The 25,438-nt window shown below is 45.7% G+C and overlaps 1 protein-coding gene across 1 annotated transcript in view; it reads right to left on the bottom strand.

Moving 5' to 3' along the window:
* KSR2 (kinase suppressor of ras 2) overlaps positions 1–23,945 on the bottom strand; it is a 391,016-nt gene extending 367,071 nt beyond the window's left edge. The window contains exon 1 of the mRNA XM_040619875.1: positions 22,876–23,945. Coding sequence (XP_040475809.1) covers positions 22,876–23,055 — 180 coding nt within the window. The 5' untranslated portion in view covers positions 23,056–23,945. The remainder of the gene's footprint in view (positions 1–22,875) is intronic.
* Positions 23,946–25,438: the final 1,493 nt, after the last annotated feature.

Genomic DNA, 25,438 nt, shown 5'->3' with positions numbered 1-25,438 from the left:
TTCCCACCAGGCTGTGTTGTCACCTCTAGGAAGGAAGAAAAATACCCATTTTTCTCCTTGAGGTACGTACACATGTGGCCTTGGGGGTCAAGGGAAGGGACCACATAAATTGAGAAATTCAGCGCCGCTCCCGCACAGCTGTGTCATTTCAGGGAAGTCCTTGTCATCTCTGCATCTCAATCTCTTCATATGTGAAGGGAGATAACGCTCCCAGGAATACACCCAAAAGAACTGAAAGCTGGGGGGACGCCTGGGTGGCTCAGACAGTTAAGCGGCTGCCCTCAGCTCAGGTCATGATCCCAGGGTTCTGGAATCAAGTCCCGCATTGGGCTCCTTGCTTGGCAGGGAGTCTGCTTCTCCCTGTGCCTGCGGCTCCCCCTGCTTGTGCTCTCTCTCTCTCTCTCTGGCAAATGAATAAATAAAATCTTAAAAAAAAAAAAAAACTGAAAGCAGGGAGTCAGACAGATACATGCACACTCATGCTCATAACAGCATTATTCCCAAAGCCAGGAAATAGAACCAGCACCAATAGCCATCAACAGGTGAGAGGCTAAACAAAATGGGGTCTATCCACATAATGGAATAGTATTTGGTCATAAAAAGGAATGGGGTAATACACGCTACAACACGGATGAACCCGGAAAATAGTACGCTGCCTGAAATAAGCCAGACCAAAGGACAAATATTGTATGATTCCCCTTATACAACGTACCGAGAACATGCAAGTTCATAAAGACAGAAAGTAGAGTTTACCAGGTGCTGGGGGAGGGAAGAGTAAGGTGCTATTTCATGGGTACAGAGTTTTGGCCAGGGATGACAAAAACGTTTTGGGCATAGCTAGCGGTGATGATTACACCACGTTGCCAATGTACCTAACACCCCTGAATCATACACTTACAAACGGTTAAGATGATAAATACTATGGGTATTTTGCCACCATAAAAATTGTAATGGAATTAATAACACCGCGTTGTTCTGAGGCTTAAATTGGTGCTTCTCAAACTTTGCTGTGCACCCAAATCACCCGGTAGTGTTAAAATGCAATTCAATGCATCTGAGCCAGGGTCTGAGACTCTCCATTTCTTACCCGTTCCTGGGTGACACTGATGTCACCCACCCACGGACCGCGCTTTGGGCAGCTATGCATGAGAAGCTTAGGCGAGTGCCCAGGATGCAGCCCGAGCCAGGCAAATGCTAGCAATGGTTCCAAGATTAACACTGAAGTCGATACAGACTTTTCAAACAACTTTGTCTTTCACTGGTAAAATGCTCATTTCAAGAAGAAAGAAGCACATTTTGATCTGCCTCTGAAATTTCATAACCCCTGAGCACATTCTTTTTACAGAAGCTACCAGAGCCTTGCAGAACAGAGACTTCAGCGGCTGTGTCTCCCACAGTCATCTAAAAACATTTCTCCCTAAGCAGCATATGGATAAAAACACCAAGCTTGAAAAACATTTCCATTTTAAATGATCTCAAGCAAAAAGAAGCATGCATAACACACGGCGTGAACCTCGGGCTAGCCCTGTCTACCCCCTGTCCTTGGGCGGCCCCCCCACACTTCTGAAGACCCTGGAGATGATTTTCAGACCCCGTCCCCAGCATCTGCTCAGGGCCTTCAAGTGAGAAATACATGGAAATAGGGACAGGGGCTGCAGACATTGACTCCAAAGGGGACCACATGTTCATGGCTTAGATTCAAGCCACGCTCCTATGTCCATCCCCCTTGCAAACCAGGGCATGTCTGTTTGGACTCGGGGTAGAATGTAGAGTCAAGACTGTCAAAATCATGCCCACTGAACCTAGAAACAACAGTTCTCCCCTTCCTCCCTCCTCCCCACCAACTTGGAGCTGAAAGTCTCCCATACGTAACACGTTCAACACTCCATACTATCATTCTCCTTCAGGGGTTCGACCTGCTAAGTGTGACCCCAAACCGGAAGAACAATCCAATTAGAAAACTTTCAGACAGAGCTGAGAAGTTCATCTGGAAAAGCAAACCCAGGTTATTCTAGACCAGCCAGATGAATCTCTACAGATCTGCGCCACCTGTAGCATCTAACACTTAAAAGCCCTGTGGCAGGCCAGATGCTGAGCTAAGCGCTTTGTGCCCTTCAGCTAACCCTCATAACTACATTACAAGGTACGCATGTCATTTTCCTATGTGGACAGGTGGGGAAACAGAGATGCTGAGATTTAGCCCAAAGTTATGGCTCAAAACTGAATGTGCCAACACTGTTACCCAAACCTTAAACCTATCTCAAAATGAACATTTTTAAATGTGATATTATAGGATTGACATATATATATAGTCAAATTTGAGAATCTAAAGCTAGCATAAACCCGTAGTCAAGAGGTGCCTGCGTGGTATCAGTCGGTTGAGTGGCCAACTCTTGGTTTTGGCTCAGGTCGTGATCTCAGGGTTGTGAGATCGAGCCCCGTGTCAGGCTCTTCCCTCAGTGTGGAGTCTGCTTGAGATGCCCTCTCCCTCTACCCCTCCTGCTCATTCTCGCTCTCTCTTTCTAAAATAAATAGATAAATCTTTTTTTAAAAAAAAACCCATAGTCAAAAGACAGAACAAAACGTTCACTCGCATCCAATCTGAAAACATGAATGATGTCTATACTTCAGAGTACCGTTGTTCCTGGTCCTAACATGAAGTGGTTGTCTCAGGGTAGTCGTGAGTGATCAGGGATAATAACGCACTTCCCTTGTTATGATCACTTAGTGCTACCAGACTGAGCAAATAAAAGGGTGTTCAGTTAGATGTGAATTTCAGATAAACAAAAATAAGTAGGTGCTATGCAATATTTGGGCGTACTTACACTGAAATAGTATTCATTATTTATCTGAAATTCAAGTTTAACCAAGCACCCCACCTTTTACTGGCAACATATGATCAGCAAATGTTAAGCATTCCTTAACCAGAAGCAATACAGCCAGACCCTGCCTTGTGGGTCCACAGTCTCCCCAGCACTTTTTAAAATCCCTTCTTTCCCTTGATTCTTCCGGTACCCTCCGTGGTTCAGGACAGTTATGTAACTTGCCCAAGCCAGACAGTGGCAAGAGAGTGGTGGAGATGGGACTAGGCACCATGTCCCAGTCTGCCATCCAATTTCTGTCCCAACAAAGGCACATGGCCTGTCTTGGGAGGCCAGACATGAGAACATGCTAGAAGAAAGTTTCTTGGTCCCAGAATGTAATAGTGGAGTGGGGCTCTTATGTAAATCCAGCTAACTCTGTGAATGCTGAGTTTAAAGGTCTCTGAAATATCCAGACATACCCAGGGTATGCCTGACACTTTCGACCCCTATACCCTGCTTAGAATTTCATGCATTTGCAGGAAATCTAGATTAAGAATTCCCGCTATGTTGGGATGACAGAATCTATTGTTTCCTCCAGCCGAGCTTACTACTTCTTGGATATAACACCCCAGCTTTCCTTTGCAGAACCTCCCTGCTCAGTCCACGGGAGCTTGGGAAGAGCTGATCTCCCTCCAGCACTGAACTATGAGAATGCAGAGCCCTCCTGACAGCAGGGGTTGAGAAATGAACCAAGCGTGACCAGCGGAAAGGGCTTCTGTCAGAGTCAATGGAAAAACAGTCATGCCCTTCCTCCACAGTAGCTAAGGGGACAGAATATCGGAGTGGCACTTCAGTGGCCATTCGGCCACCACGAGGAGAGACAGTTGGAGTGAAAGCAATCCAGCAAGAAAACAGAGCTCCGGGACAGAGAGAAGGGTCCCTGTCTCCATTCTTTAAGTCCCTGGGTCCAGCCATGTTGAAGCTGGTGCTACCCATTAACTTCCCAGTTGTATAAGCAGAAGTCCTACTTTGTGCATAAGCAATTTCAGGTATGTTTCTGTCACCTGCGACCAAAAAAGTTCAGGTTAACACAACCAGTAACTACCATGATTTTTCACATCGATCAACAGGAAAGGTAAACAATATATCTATCTGGAAATCCTTCCAGCATAGGGACTAGAGTCAACATATTGTAATAGCTTTGTCTGCGGACAGATGGTAGTGGCACTAGTGGTGAAGCATAACGTACAGAATTGTCGAATCACTCTGTTGTACGCCTGAAACTAATGTAATATTGTCTGTCAACTATACTAAAAAAAAAAATTAATCTGGAAATCCTGTTTGCTGTAACTTCTAAATATATCCAAAATCTAACCATGGCTCAGAAGTCTGGCATAAGCCACCTTTGTGTCTCACCTAAATAGTCTTTTAACTCCTCTGTCTGCTTCTACCCTACAGTCTATTCTCAACCACCAGCTAGAAGGATAGTATTAAAATTCAAGTCAGATCATGTTACTCCTCTGCTCAAAGACCTCCAATATAACCTCATTTCACTTAGTAAAAGTCTTTATATTAGTCTTACTTCACTGCTCTGTCATGATCCTCAATGCTCAACTCCAGTCACACAAGCTTCCTGGCTGCTCCCCTAAGACCCAAGACCTCAGGACCTTTGCATGAGCTGCTGCCTCACCCTGAATGTTCTTCTGCCTGCCCTGGATATCTTCACTTGCTCACTTCCTTTAAATCTTTGCTCAAATGTCACCTTTTGCCTAAAGGCTGCTCTACTTTTCTTTTTTCTTTTTCTTTTCTTTTTTCTTTTTTTGCTATACTTATTACCTTCGATCAGTTTCCTTATTCTTCTATTAGTTTTCCTTATTCTTCTGTTTATTTATTGTCTGTCTCTCCTGACTAGGCACAACAGCAGGACTCTGCCTGTTTTACTCAACGGACGTATCCCCCTGCCCCCAGAACACTGCACCACGTGTTATAGGTGGTCAATGCTGGGAAATCGTGACCCAGGAAGAAGGAAACATGTCTAGCAAACCTAAGAGCAGTGTCAGGGAGAGGAGACAAAAGCTGGAGCACAGGGGAGGGAGTGTCCAGGGACTCTTGCTCCATCAGACCCCAGTCTCCAGGTGGCATTTGGGCTCAGCCCACCCTCTGCCGGCCTGGTATTACCTTTGCAAAGAGCCCCCCATTCCCATCTTAGCAGACAACTAAGGGCGACTGGCGTGAGGAAATGTGATTACACACGTATGACTGAACAGCAAGGGGGAAGAGTCCTCCTCTTAATCTGAGTTAATTTAAGACTGCTCTCATTATCGTTAATCTGATCAAACAATGACCAGCTTCTCAGACCTGTAGCATGCTCCTAATGCATTTTTCATAACTCTGTAGAGACATTTTCTGCGTTGCTGTTAATAAGAAACCACAAAGCATGGGATTTTAAATGTATTTCCATTTCACCACCTCCTTCCTCCCCGCTTTATTCTCCCTCCCCTCCCCCTGCCCCGTCTTGAGGTCTTGTCCATGTGTTATTATTATGGGATGGCCTGTGTTTGTGGTGGTGGTGAAGGACCCGCCTCTACCTTCGGGGACCGATAAATTCATGTTATGCTTTCAAATCGTATTTCAGAAATGGAGATCATAGATTAGACTTTGATTCAATTTGGCAAATGAGACCGCCTCGTTTTTCTATAATGAGGAGGAGATGAGGCAGGAAAAGGACGCAAAGGAACCCAGTTTAGAGAAAGGAAAAGAGCTGCCCCATTCCCTCGCCTTCAAACGGGCCTGAAATACTCCCTATACTCCAGCCATGCTGGACTTCCTTGGTCCCTCAAACACCCCATGATCTTTCTACCTCTAGGTGTTGGCACACACCGTCCTTCTGCCTGGAACAGCCTTTCCTCATCTCCGGTGAATTCCATCATCCTTCAAGTCTTAGCGTGAATATCCCATCACTAGAACCATGAGCAAAGACTGTGTCCCAGGACCTAGCACGGTACCTAGGACTCAGCACCCAGCACAGCGCCTGACGTGAGGTATATATGTTTGTACATCGTAAGCCCCTGGGGGCAAGATGCCTTTGTCCGTCTAAGGCATTTAACACAAAGCCGGAGGGGCGGAAGGAGGGTGGGCGCGTGCTGAAGCTGGCCAGCCAGCTGCCCTATCAGAGCAGACACTGGAAGTGGCCAAGACATATCCCAACACCAAAGCCGTGACTCCTCTCTGAGCTTCCTTTCAGACACCGTGCCCACAACACTGTCGGGATCGTCTTCAGCGGCAACACATCCTGCTTGTTGAGAGCAGACTTGAATATTTTTATGTTTGAAATAGACAAAAGTCATTGGGAATCAAACACCCGTCGTGAAGGCTTTACCGATGGGGGTAAAGAAAAAATAAAGAGACGTGTTTTCTCATAAAGTGATTCTAAAGCCGGGTTTCGAGAATGTCTTCAGTAATACCAGCAGAACTAGGGCAAGGCAAAGGCCTTCTGCTGTGGCTGCTTCAAAAAGTGCAGTTCTCTTTTGTGGATGGGTATTTTGGTTTGTAGTTTAGGGAAATATCTGACTAAGGAATTGTTGGTGCAGGACGAGTCATCCGGTTCTGCTTAAACCAGGGTACTTCGTATTTATTAGGAACACACATTGAAATTGCTTGAGGATGTAATGCTATGATAGTTTAAGAATTGCTTCAAAATAATCTCCGGGTGATTATTGGCTATAATTTGATACTATTGAATTTGTGTGACGGGTACCTAAGGGTCCATTATGCTCTTCTCCCTATTTTTGTATAGGTATGAAGTGTGTGTGCGTGTGTGTGTGTGGCCCCAGTCACAACTCCTACTTCCCCCTCCTTGTAGACTGAAAATAAGCAAAGATCATAAAATCCAGAGGTCACTGTCATCCTACCTTCTCCAGGCTCAACACTATGACCTTAATTTTTTTTACAACCCATAGATGGGTGGGGTGGGGAGAAAAACATCTGAAAAACAATTAGCAATTTGTGGTGTTCACAAATTACTTCAGTGATGTTATCTGTACCTCCCTTTTCCTCACTCAGTATTGTTTAAACATAGACACATATGTGTGAATCAAAGGGGGGGGATGGTAAAACTCTTGATCAGATACCAAAGAGACAACATCTGCTTTTTATTTATAGATTTGATTTGGGGGTTCCTTTGGAAAATGGAAACATCCCACAATATTAAGCCTAATCCTACCCACCGGCAATATCTGCCGATGGGACACAGGCTCTCCAGTTGACCATGACCCTGATGTCACCTCCCAAGTATCCTACCCCTGGCCTATTTTCCTTCCCCTTTTCCTTTCCTGCTTGGTCCCAGAAATCAACCAACTGTGCGATCGCTGGAGCTCAGAAGCCTCATCTGTAACACGCACATCCCTTTCTGATGTCATTTCAGAAAAGATTTCATCTTACGTTAGGCTATCAATGACCTGATTCTAACTCTGTATTTCCTTCAACAGAAAGGGTGCATTTGCAAACACCGGGCTTGCCTCAAGTTTCTCAGCTCATTACAAGTTGACTCACAGATGCAGTAAAGTGACTTTATGTATTTTTTATCAAGTCCCAGATTTACTGGAAACATTTCCCTCTTACAGTTGTCATTCCTGAAGACACAAAGTGACAGACTCTTGTGAACTCTAAGAAGGATATAAACGGGGATCTTTCTAAAGGACCATTGGGCCAGAGAGCAGGAAAAGCCTTATGAGCACTCAGGAATTCTACATCTCGGTACATTTCTTAAAGAACCAAATAGAAGCACTTCACAAAGATTTCATTTTGAAAGTAGTCATTAAGGCTGTGTTTATGAGAATAAGAAAAAAACCAAATAACTCACCAAAGGTGGGCAGTCAACTCAATTATGCTCTCTCGTTATGCTGGAATGTTACTAGTTATTTGAAATGCTTTTGACAGGGAGAAACATTCACATCTTAAATAGACTTTTAAGATGAAAAGAGCACACTAAAAAATATATAAAATACAGTTATTCTTAAAAGTCACATAAAAACCCCTGTTTGTATGAGGGGAAGCCTGTAAGACTCTGTAAAAAGGTGTTAACAGTGTTCATCTGTGGGTGGTGGGAGTAGAAGTGTGTGCATTTTTTCTTTTTAATTCAGCACATACTCTATTTTTCCTGTAATGATTATGGTTTGCTTTGATGTGTAGAAATGCTTTTAAAATGACATTTTTATTTAATGACTTCTATTTCTGAGGTCTGCGTGAACAATTCATAACCTGGCATATATAACCTGATGATCGCCCACAAGAGCTCCAGGAAAGCATCATACAGACCATTACAAACAATCACAAAATGTATGCAAGGAACTTCTGACTCCAGACTTCCTTACCATGTTCCAGCCTGAATCTGGGAACATTTCTTTAGTTTCCGGCCGAGGAAAATCAGTTTACTCCCAAAGTGCCCCTACTGCCCTCGCCAAACAAATGTCCGTAGCAGCACTATTCACAATAGCCACAAGGTGGACACAACCCAAATGTTCACTGATGAATGGATAAACCCATACGATGGAACTTGATTCTGCCATAAAAAGAAATGAAGTACTGATACATGCTACAAAAGGATGAACTTTGTTTTGTTTTGTTTTGGTTTTTTTTTTTTGCAAATTAACAGTTTGTAGCAATCCTGCGTTGAGGAAGTCTACGGGCGCCATTTTTCCACCAGCATTCACTCACTTCGTGTTTCCATGTCACGTTTTTGGTAATTCTCCCAATATTTCAAACATTTTCATTATCATTATATTTGTTATGGTGATCCGTGATCAGTGATCTTTGAGGTTACTACAGGAGTTGTTTTGGGGTGTCACAAAACATGTCCATATAGGATAGCAAATCTAATTGGTAAATGTGTGAGTTCTGAGTGCTCCACCAACAGCTGTTACCTCATCTCTCACCCTCTCCCCAGACCTCCCCATTCCATGAGACACAACAGTGTTGACATCAGGCCAGTTAATAACCCTACAGTGGCCTCTAAGTGCTCAAGTGAGAGGAAGTGTTATACATCTCTCACTTTAAATCAAAAGCAAAAATGATTAAGCTTAGTGAGGAAGGCACATCAAAAGTCAAAAGAGGCCGAAAGCTGGGCCTCTTGTGCCAACCACTCACCAAGTGGCAGAGGCAAAGGAAGCGATCTTGAAGGAAATGACAGGTGCTACTCGGTGAACACACGATGCTAAGGAAAGAAAACGCCTTCTTGCTCATCTGGAGAGAGTGCGCGTGGTCTGGATGGAAGATCAAAGCCGGCACAACACTCCCTGAAGCCAAAGCCGAGCCCAGAGCAAGGCCCTAACTCCCTTCCATTCTGTGAAGGCTGAGAGGGGAGGCGGCTGCAGAAGGAACATCTGAAGCTAGCCGAGGCTGGCTCACGAGGTTTAAGGAAAGAAGCCATCTCCGTCACACAGAAGTGCAAGGGGAGGCAGCAGGTGCTCCCGCAGAAGCTGCGCCAGGTTCTCCAGAAGAGCCAGCCAAGCTCATCCGTGAAGGTGGCTGCACTCAACAACAGATTTTCAGTGTCGCTGGAGAGCCTACGATCGGAGGAAGATGCCAGGTAGGACTTTGGTAGCTAGAGAGGAGAAGTCAGTGCCTGGCCTCCAGGCTGCAAAGGGCAGGCTGAGTCTCCTGTGAGGGGCTGGCTAATGCAGCTGGTGTCTTACCGTTCTGAAAATCCTAGGGCCCTGAAGCATGATGCTGAATCGACTCCGCCCGTGCTCTGTAAACGCAACGACGGAGCCGGGATGACAGCACATCTGTTTACAACAAGACCGCCTGAGTATTTCAAGCCAGCCGTTGAGACCTGCTGCTCAGAAAAAAAAAAAAGAGGTGCTTTTCAGGATATTACTGCTAATTGGCCATGCACCTGGTCACCCAAGAGCTTGGATGGAGTGGAGATGTATGAGACGAATGTTGTTTTCATGCCTGCGAACACAACATCCATTCTGCAGCCCGTGGACCAAGGAGTCATTTCAACTTTCAAGTCTTATTATTTAAGAAATACATTTTGTGGGGCACCAGTGTGGCTCAGTCGGTTGAGCGTCTAGAGTCTTGATCTCAGCTTAGGTGTTGATCTCACAGTCATGAGTTCAAGTCCCACACTGGGCTCCACCCTGGGCATGGAACCTACTTTAAAAAAAAAAAAAAAGAAAAGAAAAGAAAGAAAAAAAAGAAATACATTTTCTAAGGCTATAGTTGCCACAGACAGTGATTCCTCTGATAGATCTAGGAAAAATAAATCAAAAACCTTCCGGAAGGAATTCACCATTCTAGATGCCATTGAGAACATTTGTGATTTGTGGGAAGAGGTCAAAATATCAACACAAATGGGAGCTTGGAAGAAGTTGATTCCAACTTTCATGGAGGACTTGGGGGGGGGGCTCAAGACTTCAGTGGAGGAAATAGCTGCAGATGGGGTGGAAATAGCAAGAGAACTAGAATTAGACATGAAGCCGGAAAATGGGACTGAATTGCTAGAAACTCAGGATAAAACTTAAAGAGATGAGGAGCTGCTTCTCATGGATGAGCAAAGAAGTGGTTCCTTGAGATGGAATCTACTCCTGGTGAGGATGCTGTGAAGACTGCTGACACAACAAAGCATTCAGAACATTCCACACACTTAGTCGATAAAGCAGGAGCAGGGTGTGAGAGGATGGACCCCAATTTTGAAAGAAGTTCTGCTGTAGGTAAAATGCTATCAAACATCATCACCCGCTTTGGAGAAATTGTTTGCGAAAGGATGAGTCAATCAATGCAGCAAACTTCATCACTGTCTTATTTTAAGAAACTGCCACAGCCTCCCCAACCTTCAATGACCACCGACCTGATCAGTTTGCAGCCATCAGCATGGAGGCAAGACTCTCCACCAGCAAAAAGATGACGACTTGCTGAGAGCTCAGATGATAGTTAGCATATTTTAGCAATAATGGACTTTTTAATTAAGATATGCACATTGCTCTTTCAGACATAATGCTACTGCACACTTAACAGACTACAGTGTAGTGTAAACATAACTTTTATGAGCGCTGGAAACCCCAAAAAATCACATTGCGATATTCACTTTATTGCAGTGGTCTGGAACAGAACCTGCAGTATTCTCCGAGGTGTGCTTATACAAGGTATTTATGTGTGTGTGTGTGTGTGTGTGTGTGTGTGTGTGTGTGATGATGATGGGAATGTTCTAGAATTAGATAAGGGTGATGACTGTACATCAGGCATTTACCAGAAACCATTCCATTGCATACTGTATAGTTAACGTGGTAAATTTTATGTTACATGAATTTTACCTCAACTTTTAAAAACCTAAAAGTGTAAAAGCTGGGGTAGCTGTATTAATATCAGAGAAATCATTTTCACAGCAAGGAAAAGTACCAGGAATGAACAGTAACTTTACATAATGAAAAAAGGTCAAGTCACTAAGAAAATAACCATCCCAAATGTGTATACACTTAACAAAACAGCGCAAAGTACGTGAAGCAAAAACTGATGGATCTGCAAGGAGAGTTGGACAAACCCACAATGATAGTAGAAGCTATCAACACTCCTCTCTGTGTAATCAATAAAACAATTTGAGAGAAAATCAGCAAGGATATTGAGGGTCTCAACAATACCATCACCCAATTGGAGCTAATTGACGGTTATACAACGCTGCACCTGTAACGCCAGAACACACATTCTTTTCAAGGACACATATTATGTTCACCGAGCGGGAAGATATTCTGGGTCATAAAATAAACCTTAAGCGTTTGAAAATAATTGAAACCATATAAAACGTGCTTATGGACCCTAAATGAATTAAACCAGAAAATAACCACAACACTTGGGAATTAATAAACAACACCCGTCTAAAGAATGCATGCACCAAAGAGGAAGAAACAAAAGAAATGAAAATACAACACCAGAATTTGCGGGATGCTGTTAAAGTAGCCCTTCAAGGGAAATTTGTGGTGATAAATACTTAGAAAAGGAGAAAGGTCTCAAATCAACAATCTAAGCCTCTATCACAAGAAACGAGAAAAAGAGCAAAATAAACCCAGAGTAAGCAGAAGGGAACAATAATGAAAATAAAAACCAATCAAATTGAAAACAGAAAAATAGAGAAAATAAATGAAGCCCAAACCTGGGTTTCTGAAAAGATGAGTAAAACTGATAAACCTCAAGCCAGACTGGCGAAGAATCAAAGAGAAAAACACACATATTACGAACTTCAGGGATGAATGGATGCTCCTGCAGACACTGGAAGGATAGTAAGGGGATACCATAAGCAACTCTAGGCATGTAAATTCAATTTAGATAAAATGTACCAATTCCTTAAAAGCCACAAACTACCAAAATTCACCCAAGAATACATTTTTAAAATTGAATTTGTAGTTAAAAAACTTCCATGTGCAAAAAAATAGCAATAATAATCTTGAGGTCCAGATCATTTTACTGCTGAATTCTACCAGCACTCAACACATGTGAAGACGAGATAACACCAATTGTATGCATGATGTCTTCCAGAAAAGAGAAGGGGTGGGAGTGCTTCCCAACACATTTCATGAGGCAGCATTACCCTGATACCAAAACTGAACAAAGATGGTACAAGAAAGGGAACCACAGACAATATCCTTCATGAACACAGACCTAGAATTCCTCAGCAAAATATTAATGCATTAAATCTAGTAACGTATGAAAAGAATAATATTGCTTTTAGGGTTTATCACAAAGCACTGTTTCTCCAAGCTAGATAAAAGTAAAAATACAAAAAGTGGCATCTAAACTTGCTCTGCCTCCTGGGGCACCTGGGTGGCTCAGACAGTTGAGTGTCTGACTCTTGGTATTTGACTCAGGTCATGATCTCGGGGTCATGAGATCAAGCCCCATGTCAGACTCTGCACTCGGCGTGGAGTCTGTTTCGGATTTTCTCTCTCCCTCTCCCTGGGTCCCTCTCTTTCTCTCTCTCTCTCTCTCTCTCTCTCGTGCTTAAATAAAAAAATAAATAAATAATTTAAAAAATAAAATAAACTTGCTCTGCCTCCTAATAAAAACAAACCCCTGGATGTCCCACTTGATTGATGAGTTCTTTTTTATACCTATTTGCCTCACTGCTTGAGTCCAAGCTGCCCAACCCCGCCCAAACACCATCCCGGTGCCTTTGGGGCTGAGCGCACAAGGAAACATTCATGACTACTTCTAAGCAGCATGATACTCTGACTAGGAGAGATGTAGAGGAAAAGGGAACTTTGCAATTGCCAATGACCCCAGATTCTGGAATTCTGTAATGGAACTAACACAGGACAGAGCAGGGAAGTGGTGGCTGCCAAATCTGGATCAGAGACTTGTCAGGAGTCTGTGGGCCAGGCTCCCTTGTGTGTCTACCTGGTGGGTTCCGGATCTAGATGCAGACTCTTCTTTTTTCAGCCAAAATAAGGAGTGGCTTCCTTCTCTCTGCTCCAGAGAGTAGAGTCAAAGGCTAGAAGTCATCAGAGAGCAGATCCAACCCAACACAAGGAGAATAATTCTAACCATTATAACTCACCCAAATCAGAGGGCTGCCTTGGGAAAGAACTCGAATAGACATTTTTCCAAAGAAGACATACAAATGGCAATATGCATATGAAAAGATGCCTAACATCACTAGTCATTAGGGAACTATAAATCAAAACCACAATGAGATACCACAACATACCCAGCAGGATAGCTATAATCTAAAAAATAAATTTTTTAATTTGAGAAAATAGGAGGTATAGGCAAGGATGTAGGGAAATTGGAACCCTGGTACATTACCAGTAGAAATATAAAATGGTGCAGCCACTGTGGAAAACAGTATGGCAGTTCCTCAAAAAATTAAACATAGAGAGGCACCTGGGTGATGAGGTTGGTTGAGCACTGACTCTTGGTTTCAGCTCAGGTCATGATCTCAGGGTTGTGAGATCAAACCCTATGCTGGACTCTGTGCTCAGCAGGGAGTCTGCATGAGATCGTCTCTCCCTTACCCTCCTCCCCTCCCCACCAACGCTTGCACCTGCACACACACACTCTCTCTCTAAATAAATAAATCTTTAAAAAAAAATTAAACATAGAATCACCATATGACCCAGCAAATCCACTCCTAGATATATACCCCAAAGAATTCAAAGCAGCAACTCAAATGGATACTCGTACATCCAATGTTTATAAGCATCATCATTCACCATAGTCAGAAGGTGGAAATGACTCAAGTGTCTATCAACAGATGACTGGACAAACAAAATGGGGTCTCTACGCACAATGGAATATTAGTCAACCATACAAAGGAGTGAAGCACTGACACCTGCTACAACGTGGATGGACCTTCCTCAAATAGTCAAATTCATACAGACAGGAAATGGAGGTTACCATGCAGCTGAGGAGAATTATTGCTTAATCGGTACAGAATTTCTATCTGGGATGATGAAAAGTTTCCGCAGATAGACAGTGATGATGGTTGCATAACACTGTGCATGTATTTCATGTCACCGAGTTGCACACTTTAAAATGGTTATAATGGTAAATTTTATGTGATGTCTATTTTACCACCATAAAAAAAAAAAGGATTTTTTTTAAAAGGCTGCCTTACGAGGTGGTGCTCACCCCAAATCACCATGCCAAAGCTGGACGCTGGCCAAGAGGTAAGCCCAGCCAACCTCTTAAGGGTCCTCCGACCTTGAGAGGATATGATTTTCAAGCAATTGGATACCATGGTTCTTTCTACCAGATAAGCTTAAGAGAAGTTCAGGAGCTACAAGGCCCAATCCCAGAACTGTTATCCAACTTAGAGTTGTGATGAGCACATGGTTTGAAGACTAAAGCCTGCCAGGCACTGATGGGAAGTGAGTCATCTGTGGGCGAATTCAAAGATCCAGACCTAGTATCAGAATCTTGTTCACTTACGTCACCTGCAGCCCAGCAGGTGTGCCATTAACCCATCGAAGGCTTCTATGGGTTTCTTCTCCTCACACCTTGCTCTCACACATTGGGAGCTCAGTTAGATTCACTGAATAAATGAATGATACACCCAAGGATGACACCTGGAAGGCTGAGATGCCCTAACCTCCCCATGCCAACCTATTGGGGGGAATGCTGTAAGCATTTGCCATGTGCAAAGCGCCCCACTCAGCTCCTTAATGCACAATTCCACATAATCAGCATAACAATCCTACATAACATGATCCTAATTTTATAAGCAAGGAAATTGAAGCTCAGAAAGGAGAGCTCATTTGCCCCTTGGCTAGTGTATCTTGAACTCAGACTGGAATCCAAGCAATCTTATGGCAGATCCCGAGCCCACCTAATCACTAGGTTATACTGCTTTAAGCATCCATGAAAATTTCTAGAGACCCAATTAAGTTATTATTTCTGAGTCTTCATCTCACTTTTCTACTGGTCCAGGGAAACTGGGGGCATGTGCCTTTGGAACACACCCACTGCTTTAATCAATGGCTGCCTAGTAACCCAGGGACCCATATTCTCAGTCTGTACTAAGAACAAGATTTCTATTATGGCAAAACAGAGAAATTACCTCAATGGCCAAAAACAGCACTGTCCAGCTGAAATAGACAGTGAGGCACCTGTGTAATTTAAAATTTTCTAGTAGCCTCAGGAAAAAAAGAGTACTAAGAAATTAATTTTAAAAGATTTCATTTAACCCAATCTGTCCAAAATAACATCAGGACAGCATGCTGTAAATATAAAACATGATTAATGAGATATTTTATATTCTCTTCTTCATGCTAAGAGTTCAGAACCTGGTGTGTATTTGATACCAACAGCACATTTCAGTCAGAAGTCACCACATTTCAACTGGTCGATAGCCAAGGTAGCAAGTGGCTGCCATATTGGACATCCTGAGTCTGTTTCCCTCTCTTTTCCTCATCCTTCCTTGTCTCTGTGGATGCCCTGCTTTGTCTCCATTGGTTCTACATTTCTTCCCAATATCTTCCGTCTATAAAAGTTACCCGTAGAATGAAAGTATCCGAGTGACAGAGTATGCCTCCATGATGGGCCTCATTAACCCAAGAGCTGTCACCTCTAACAGCCTCACCATGATCACCTGCGTGTTCCCTTTGCCTTCTATTCACTCTCATCTTCCTTTCTTCCTTTCCAGGCCATGCTACCTTTGGGGAGCCCACAGTAGAGCAGTAAACCTCTTCCTGGATCTGTGGCTCTTAGCCTCCAGTTTGGGACAAATCAATGACTCTAAACCTCAGTAAACTCACTTGTAAAACAGGAACAACCACCATTGCTGTCGCTGCCCACTGGAGAGATGTTGCAAGGGTCACTGAAACCCTGCAGACAATGATACTCTGCTTTGATTTCTCCTCCCCATCCCTCAGCTTCCCCATCCTCCGTCCCAGCTGCCATGTGTCTCTTGTCTCCCTCAACTTCTGAATACCCCTTATTCCCCAGCTCCAGAGCAGCACTCTGAGGGCAAGGACGAAGGCCAGGTCCCAACAGTAGGAGCCCAGTGGGTGGGAGCCCAGAAAATGACTGATTCTTTGGGGGAGGAGAAAGACTCCCCAGTTTTCTGCCCTTTGGAGGAAGAAGGATAACAAACTCCCAAACAGAATCCGCTCCAAAAACCCAGAGGGGAGAACGAACCCTTCAGAAATAACTTTTGCCATTGACTTGGAGTTGTGAGAGCACCCCCCACCATATCTTTATGAGAACAAGGCAGAAGAGCGAGGCTAGGTCTTCACAGGCTGGCTGCTTCATGTGGAAAACCAAGTACTCCTCTTGCGTCCACAAGTCCCCAGATCCTTCCCAGCTAGAAACAGGAAAGATGAGATTCTAACCTGAGGCAACTGCCTCCTTAACCCTGAGCTCTCAGTCATCAAAACATAGGCAACCAAAAAATAAAGTATAAACCCAGGGGTGCCCAGGTGGCTCAGTCAGCTAAGCATCTGGTTTCAGCTCAGGCCCTGATCACATGGGTTGTGGGATTGAGCCTCACATCAGGCTCCACACTCAGTGGGGAGTCTGCTTGAACTTCTCTCTCCTTCTCCTTCTGCCCCTCTCCTATCTCTCTCTCTCTCTCTCTCTCTCCACCTCCCCCAAATAAGTGGATTAAAAAACTGTTTTAACAAATAAAAAAAAGTGGATAAATCTTTTTTAAAAAGCATAAACTCACACTGAGGATAGGGGAAAATAGGCCCCTTTCACATGGCTGGTGAAGGGAAATTTGGGAAAACCTATCATAAGTCCTGACCCCTTGCATATCCTTGGATTCAGCAATTCCCCTGGAATTGAAGGACTGCTACAAACCACAAGGATGTCTACGATGGTATTATTTATAATAATGGAAACTTATAAACATACACACCTGACAGTAGGGTTTGTTAAATTATGGTACATCCGTGTAATATCCCACATCCACTAAAAATATTCAATAATATGAGATGTTCCTGACATATTAAGTGCGTTTTGTATCTCTAGCCTTCTTCAGAGCTGTAGGTTCGAATACCCAGCTGTCTACTTGACACATGGAACATGTCCAAACAGGACTTGACTCTCAAGCCCAACTTATTCCACCTCTAGTATTCACATTTCAAATAAAGGCATCACCTTCACTCAGTTCTTAAACCAAACACCCAGGAATAATCCTCTATCCTTTATTTTCCCCATATCCTATTCACGGGCACCTCCTACGCGCCTGACCTCCTGAATCTAGGAGCCATACCCTGCCCCACCCCCCTAACCAGCATAACAGTCCAAAGCACAGTCACTCCTGGCTTGGGTTTCCACACCAACCTCCCAAATTGTCTCCCTGCTCCCATTTTTACCCCTTACGGTCTATTTTCCCTGCAGTAATCAGAAGAATCTTTTAAAAACATAAATCAGTCACCTCCCTGTTCACACTTAGAACAAAATCCAAGTAACTTATCAAAGCCCTCTATGACCAGGGCCCTGCTTCTGTCTCCCATGGTGCCCCTCACCCCTTCCCTGCCCACTCACTCCACTGCAACCACAGTGGTCTCCTTGCTGTTCTGACAACATGCCAAGCACATTCCCACCCAAGAAATTTGCATCTGCTGTTTCCTCTTCCTGGTGCACTCCCCAGATAGGTCTTGGCTTCTTTCTCAAGTCAGTAAAACCTCCTTGAGGGAGCTTTTGCTGCTCATGCCATGACCCTCCCTCTTTCCCATGCTATTGGTTTTATTTTGGGGTTTTCTTTTGGAGGGGGGGATTCCCAGAGCTATGGTACCTTGTTACATTAGATTGTTCATTGGCCCCCAATGAACCACACCTCCTAGATAATAATTTCTACATTGACTCTGGGCTTATCCACTTAACCCGTTTTGGCAAATGGGACATTGGTCAAGGTCACGGAAGCAGAGGCCTGAGAGGGGTTGTGCAATGGGGCATGTTCTCTTGGAACACTGCTGCTTCCACCAGGGAAGAAATCTGGCTGTCCTGCTGGAAAGGCCATGTGGAGGGAAACTGAAGTACCCTGACCAGCCTCCAGCCATGTGAGCAAGGCCATCTTGGACCATCCAGCCCAGCTGAACCATTGGTTGATGGCAACCATATGAGTGACCAGGCAAGATCAGCAGAACTAGATCCTGCACCCTACAGATCAGAGATCAGCAAACTAGCTAGCACCTGTGGGCCAAATCTGACCCACCACCTGTTTTTTGTAAGGCCCAAAACCTCAGAATAGTTTTTACATTTTTAGATGTCAAAAAAACCCCAAACAAACAATAGAAAATAATGTTTCTGGACATGGGAAAATTATATCAAATTGGAATTTCAGGGTCCATAAACGAAGCTGCATAGGGAAACGTTCATTTGGGGATCTAGTCTGTCCATAGCTGCTGCACACGATAACAGCAGAGCCAAGTGGTTTTGATGGAAACCGTGTGACCCACAAAGCCTAAACTGTTTACTATCTGTCCCCTTACAGAAAAAGGTTGCTGGCCCCTGCTGCAGGCCGCCATCGAACCAACCTTTAAACAACTTTTTATCGTATTCACTCCGAAACCTTTGAAGACTTCTACCTCCTTCCTCAAAGGGGTGAAACTTTGTCAGTCTGACTCCCTTGTCCTTAGTCAGATCTCAAGAGTTTGTGACCTAAATTCATTTCCTATGACACTGTATCAAGTACTCTCCATTCTGGACCAACTGGTCTCTCGGCGGCCCCACGAAGGCATGAACTGGCATGAAATGCCTTCAGCCGGTTAGCTGTTCTCGCCGAGCAGGCTCTCCCAACCTGCTGTGATCTAAACCCTCCCCGTCCTTCTCTCCACTTAGGGCCCCCAACTCCCCAACCAAGAAAGCTACCCTAACTGCCCTGCCAAATGTTTTCCTGGGTGTATTCCAAGGGATATCCTTGGAAAAAGGGCTCTACCCTCTCTTGGAGTCACCACGCACGAATTTGGTAGAGTAAAGCCTCCAAGAAGTCTCTGTTTCCCTTTGTTTAACTCAACCTTGCTCAGACGGATCAACCAAGGGATTCATCTTGTCTTCCGAGTACTTTTTGACCACCACCATCTAGTACAGCGCCTGGATTTCTAGTACTTGTTGGAAGAATGAAAAATGCTAACAGCCCAGAGAACTAGGGTTGCACAGAACATTAAAGTGGAAATGCTGCTCAAACTCGTCCCTCTCTCCCTCTGATCTGAGCTGCTCCCTTCCATGTCATCTCTCCCACACCACGGAATGCTAATCATATCACATTCATAGCTATCATTTATTCGGCCCCTGCACACTGTGCGAGAGATAGCACTAGACCCTTGAAAGTGTCCTCTCTTTCAATCCTCATAAGCACTGAAGTAGGTGATGTTATTCTTTTCTTGCCATTTTGCCAAAAATTAAACCACAGGTCAGAAAATTTAAATCACTAGCCCAAGATAAAGTTAAGTAGAAAAGCTACAATTTAAAATTATATTGGTCTAACTTCAAAGCTCACGGTCTTTCTTCTCTGCCAGAACACCCCCTGATAACATGTCATGGCCAGTGTTGTTGGCTGTCCACTCAATATCCCTTCCTGATTTCTTTGAACCCAGCAGAACCCTGATTGTGTAAGGAGCGGCAACAGGTCAACCGAGGCAATGGACCACGACCCATCTAAACCACTCATGATGGTGTTCCCACTTCCCCACCTCCCAGCATTGCCATCTGACTGAGTTTTGGCCAAGAAGACATAGTTAAACATCATCTATGCAGTAGGTAGCAGGAGGTATTCTGGGGAAGCGAAACGAAGACATGAACCTTTTATCCCTGCACACTCCTCACCTGGTCCCCCTCATCCCTGCCTTGAACCGGGGTGTGATGGCTAAAGCTTCAAGAGCCATCTTGCGACCATTAGAAAGAGGCCATTGAGAACTCAGAGAGACATCAGCCCCGATGTTACTACCTTACTTGGGCTGACTCAAGCAGCCATATCCCTCTAGACTTGCTGCTACACAAGGAAAAGAAGCCACTGTTCACTTGAACGGCTGTGGTTGGACTTTCCATTTCATGCAGTTTGAACATATTCTTCACGGACCCACATGCTGCCCTCCCATATCATTTGCTGTTTGAGCTTGATCATTACTTCACACATATATTATTAGCCTTGTCTCCCTAATCATGCAGGACACTTCTGGAAGACTCAGTCCATGATGTGTATTTTTGTTCCCACGGGGTCATATGCATGCTACTAAATTTTGCTTATTATCACAGTTTTCGGGGATGGTCTGTTCAATGTACTGCTTACATGAGTGTTTGTGAGCAGGGAGTTTTCACCAGCAAATAGCAGAAATATGCTACCTATCTCCTAATAGGTGGGTATTTCTCAGAGAGTTGATGTGAAAACACGCATCTTAAACACCTGGACTGTTTCTTAAATGAAGATTCCTGGGCCTTCCCCCCTCCCCCAATCCCACCTGAATTAGAACCTCCGGAGTGAGACGCTGAGAATGCACATTTTTAATAAGCTCCCCTGGGTGGTTTTGATATACAAAACGTGACAGTTTGGGAGCTACAGAACCTCTGTCCAAAGCCTAAGCGAGGTTCGCAGGGACTTACTTGGCTGCACCTGGAGTCACCAGCCCTTCCTCAGTGGCCCCATCCTCGCCCCAGGGACCCAAGAAGCATAGTCTAGCATGACTGCTGGAGACCCTTCCCTGCGCAATATGCTTAGAGTGGTTGTGGGCATGCTCTGTGGCAGCCTGGGACCAGGAAACTAACAACCAAAGGCACTCTGAGTAACCTCTTGCAAGTCCATCCCCTGGTTTTCAGAGAAAACTACTGTGCAGGAAAGAAGCCACAGAGTCCAGGGTCCACTGTAACCATGGCCATCATTCAAGGAGCTATCAGAGGATGGGCCATGTTGAAAAGAGTTGAAAAGAAAACTGGAGGAACTCACACAGGAATACACGGACAAGCACTTGGGACTCCTGACTCAAAGGACTAGAAGAGGACTCAGATGGCCCTGTTGAGTTACATATTTATTCACTGCCTGCAGTTCTGAACAGAATCTTAGCTTGGGCACTGCTCACGCACAGACAGAAGGCGGGGCCAGGGCATCCCACACTTTTTCTTCCAGCAACAAAGTCCTAAACTATTCTCCCAAAGCTCTGAGAAAGAAAATACCTGACCTCCCAACAGAGGTCCCACTCCTCTGATACCTCTTAACACTTATTTTATTTCATTTCTGAGGCTCATTTTCCCAGATAACAGGTGCACACAGACATGTATTCTAGGGTAGCAAACAGCATATTACACACACACACACACACACACACACACTCCACTTTCAAACTGATGACCTTCCTGTGTACTGACAAGCAGCTGAAGTTAAAATCATGGAGGGGAAAAAAAAAAGACTTTAAAGTGAATCAGAGAGTGGTGCTTATCCAGGCTGGAACAGGGGCACAGGGCTCAAAGACTCAGTAGGGACCGAAGAGTTCAGGCCTTGGAAACTCCTGGGCTGGAAAGAGAGGGAACCTCCCAGCACCGCACATGCCCACTTCACCAGAGGGAGAACCCCTTTCCTGTGCTCCCAGCCCCACAACCACCACCCTCAGCAAATGCCAGCTAATGGGAGTTCCCAGATTTAATCAAGCCATGTGTACAGCTAGCTGGTGTGAGGGAGAAGTGAGTGGAACCCTTCAGACGTTTCCAACAACGTGGGTGCCCAATGATTACGTGCACACCAGACATTTTCTAAGCCTCCCGAAACCTTCCTCCTTTGACCGAATGGCCTTTGTAAGAAATAATTTCTGCCATCTTCTTTTTGAGTAACTTTGCATCCAACCCCACCCCCAAAACTGCTTCCAACTCCCCCTCAAGTTCTGTTGGAGACAATGTTACAACTCGCCAGAGATGACTCTTCCGACCCCTCTGCTCGCTGTCCCACCAAGATTCAAGAGTATTTCCCACATCACCCGTGTGTGCTGATCCAGGCATATTTTGTTATCTTTTTTACACGTTTCAGGCCTCCAACAGCTCCCTGCATCAAAAGATTTGATTGGAAACGGGGAGCTTAATGGGGATTTTTTTTTAATCTTGCCTCCTGACATGTACACCACTGAAATAAAACAAAAACAAAATCCAAGGGGCAAAAACGGGGCTGGGAAGGAGGCCGAGAACAGGTCTATATTTATAGGCAGCCCCATTCTGCGAGCAAAACCACCTTTTGACCACCTGCAGAATGCGCAAGGTCACGTGGGTTCTCTGCAGCGCCTTAATGCCTTACCCAGCACACAAGCCCCCGTGGCATATAAACAAATCCACAAGCGGAAAAAAGAGAGAACTCACTCCTCGCTCGGAGAAGAAGCGAATGATAATAACAGCCGCAAGAATAATAATACATAAGGAATCACAATTACTACTACTACTACCACCACCCAGCCAAGCGTAGACGACAGCGGTACAGTAAAGGGACCTCCAGAGCAGGCTCTGCAAAGAAGATAAATCGCAGAAAACCAAACCGTGCCCACCTTGCTACCCTCCCACACCCTGCCGCCCCCCAACAAACAGAATCAAAGGAAAGGGGGTGGTGGGGAGCAAGGAGAGGGAAGGAAAGATTGCTTTTTTTTCCCCCACAGGCAACACCTACCTCCAAGGTCCGGATCTCTTTTTGTGTGAGGTCGTTGGAGGTGGCACATTTGGTCCTAAGCCCTTCCAGGTTGGAGATGCTCAGGTCTATCATGTTTTGGACCAACTCGCACTGCTGTAAGGCTTTTTGCAAACTCAGAGGCTGCTGCTCCTCGCTTTTCGTCATGTTTTCCTCATCCATCGCTTGCTCGGCAAGCCCCCTTCCCCTCCTCCTCCTCCCAGAGAGAAAAAAGGAGGGGGGGAGTAGAGGTAGTCTACCCCCTACGCTCTCCAACCACTGCGACTTCTCAACAATGTCTCATGAAGAAGAAACCCAACATCTCACACAGGGTTGAGGGGGTGGGGTGGGAGGAGGGGACAAGAGCCAAAATTTATTATTTTATTTTGGGGTATCAAGCAGACTCCATTAGAATGTCTCCTCTTTCTGAGTCTCTGGTCCCTGAAAAGGAGAGATGCTGTTTCTCAGAAGCAAACCAGGTGATGTGATGCTGTCTGTACACTTAGGGAGGAGGAGGAAGAGGAGGGGGAGGAGGAGGAGGGGGAGGAGGAGGAGGAAAAAGAGGAGGAGGAGGAGGAGGGGGAGGGAGAAGAGGAGCAAAGGAGAGGAGGAGGGAGAGGACGAGGCAAAGGAAAACAGCGCTCACTCTTTACACACCGGCTCCGTGAAGGACAAATGTATATATTTTTGGCTGGCTGGCTTTTATGTCAAAAAAAATCTGCTTTGCCCCCCTCCCAGTTGCAGTGACACGGCATTGTCCACCGTTTGGGGTGCTTTAGCGCGTCCTCAAGATGCTGTCTGCATTGCTCCCGCGGCTGCGGCGGCGACTGCGGCTGGCTGCTGTCTCCTCCTCGCGCTGCTGCTGCTGCTGCTGCTGCCGCCGCCGGGCTCCGGGGGTGACGGCTGCTGCATTCGCTCCTGCCTCGCTCCACACCGACATCTTGCCTGTCAATCAAAGGGCGGGGGGGAGCGAGCGCCGGCGAGGGATGGAGAGCGAGAGAGGGACCTGCGGGGAGCGGGTTGGTGGAGCGGCGCCGTGCGCGCAGCCGCCCCGGCCCGGCGCGCCAGGGACCCGCCGGAGGAGGCGGCCGCGGCGCGCGCAGGCTCGCGCACCTGCCCGCGGAGGGGCTGGCTGCGGGCGCGGGCCGGGGTGCGGGTTGGGGGGGGGGGCGAGATTCGCGGGGTTGCGGAGCTAGCGTGGCGGAGTGCAATTACTACCGGTCGTGCGTGCGAGCCGGCGGGCGGGGGCGCGGGGGAGGCGCGCGCGGCGGGGGAGCCGGCGGGGAGTGCGCCGGGGCGCGGGGGCTGGGCGCGGGGGCGGGGGAGGGGGCGGGAGGGGAGTGGGGGGCCACTACTACAGCACGCTCTCGCGAGACGAGGCCGGAGTACTGCTCAGCAGGTGCGCTCGGGCTGGGAGCAGGTGTGCACCCAACTTTCAAACCCTTAGTGCGTGCTGGAGAAACGTCAGCGTGAACCTGGGCACGTCCTCTCTGGCTTTCTGGCTCGGGGGGGGTGGGGGGGGTGGGGTGCGCGCGCGCGCGCGTGTGTGTGTGCGTGTGTGTAAAACGAAACAAACCTAATCATCTTCCATGAGCCCTATGTGTGTGCGTCTGTCTTTTTGCTCGTTTGTGCTTTCTTGTTACTGGGGAAAAAATAAAACAAACCTGATCATTTCCCATGAGTTGTAGGAAGCTGCCTCCCAGAGTGCGTGCGTGTGCTTGTGCGTGTGCGTGTGTTCGTTTGTCCTTTCTTGTTACTGGGGAAAAGTAAAACAAACCTGATCATCTTCCATGAGCTGTAGGAAGCTGCCCCCCCCCCCCCAATTGGTATCCTGGCCTCCAGTTACCCTGAGGGGTGAGTTTTCCATTTGGAGGGGGAAAGGGGCTTTGCCTTAATCTGATTGTTACATGCCCTACGGTCCTGCGTGATCTGATCCCCAGCCTACCTAAACGACCTTATACCAACAAACTGTGGCCCCAGAGCTAAGAATGGTTTTTATATTTTTAAATGGTTGGGAAAAAATCAAAAGATTTTGTGATGTGTGAAAATTATAAGAAATTCTAATTCAGTGTCCATAAACAAAGTTTTATTGGACCACTGCCACCCTTTCGTTCTATGTCGGCGTTTACTGCTGTGTTGTAACAGCAGAAGTGAGTGGTTGCAACAAACACTGTGTGACTTGTAAAGCCTAAAATATGTGCTCTCTGGCCCTTTCCAGAAAAGTCTGCCCACCCCTGACCAAATCACCAAACATATTCTTGCCTCAGAGCTCTTTGCTCTCTATATCCCCCTCTGCCCAGACCACGTTTCCCTCTAATTCTCTCCTGCTTGGTTCCTTGTCACTTGGTGTCGACTCAAATGTCATCCCAGAGAGGCTTCATCTTCCTGATCATCTTAAGTACTAGTACTCCCAACACACATTGCTCAAAGGATGTATTTAGGATAATTAGCAAAAGGCTCCTCTTTCTCCAGGTAAACAGAGCTCCATGCCAGGCAACTGGGTTTATGGAGCAGAGTGACTCAGAACACATGGTACAACATGTGTCCCTTAAAGGAAGCCACTTGA

Source organism: Ursus maritimus, unplaced genomic scaffold (genome assembly GCF_017311325.1).
Source record: "Ursus maritimus isolate PB19 unplaced genomic scaffold, ASM1731132v1 scaffold_33, whole genome shotgun sequence".
Taxonomy (NCBI): Eukaryota; Metazoa; Chordata; class Mammalia; order Carnivora; family Ursidae; genus Ursus; species Ursus maritimus.
The sequence above is the reverse complement of the archived record's forward strand: the minus strand, read 5'-3'. Positions and strand labels throughout refer to the sequence as shown.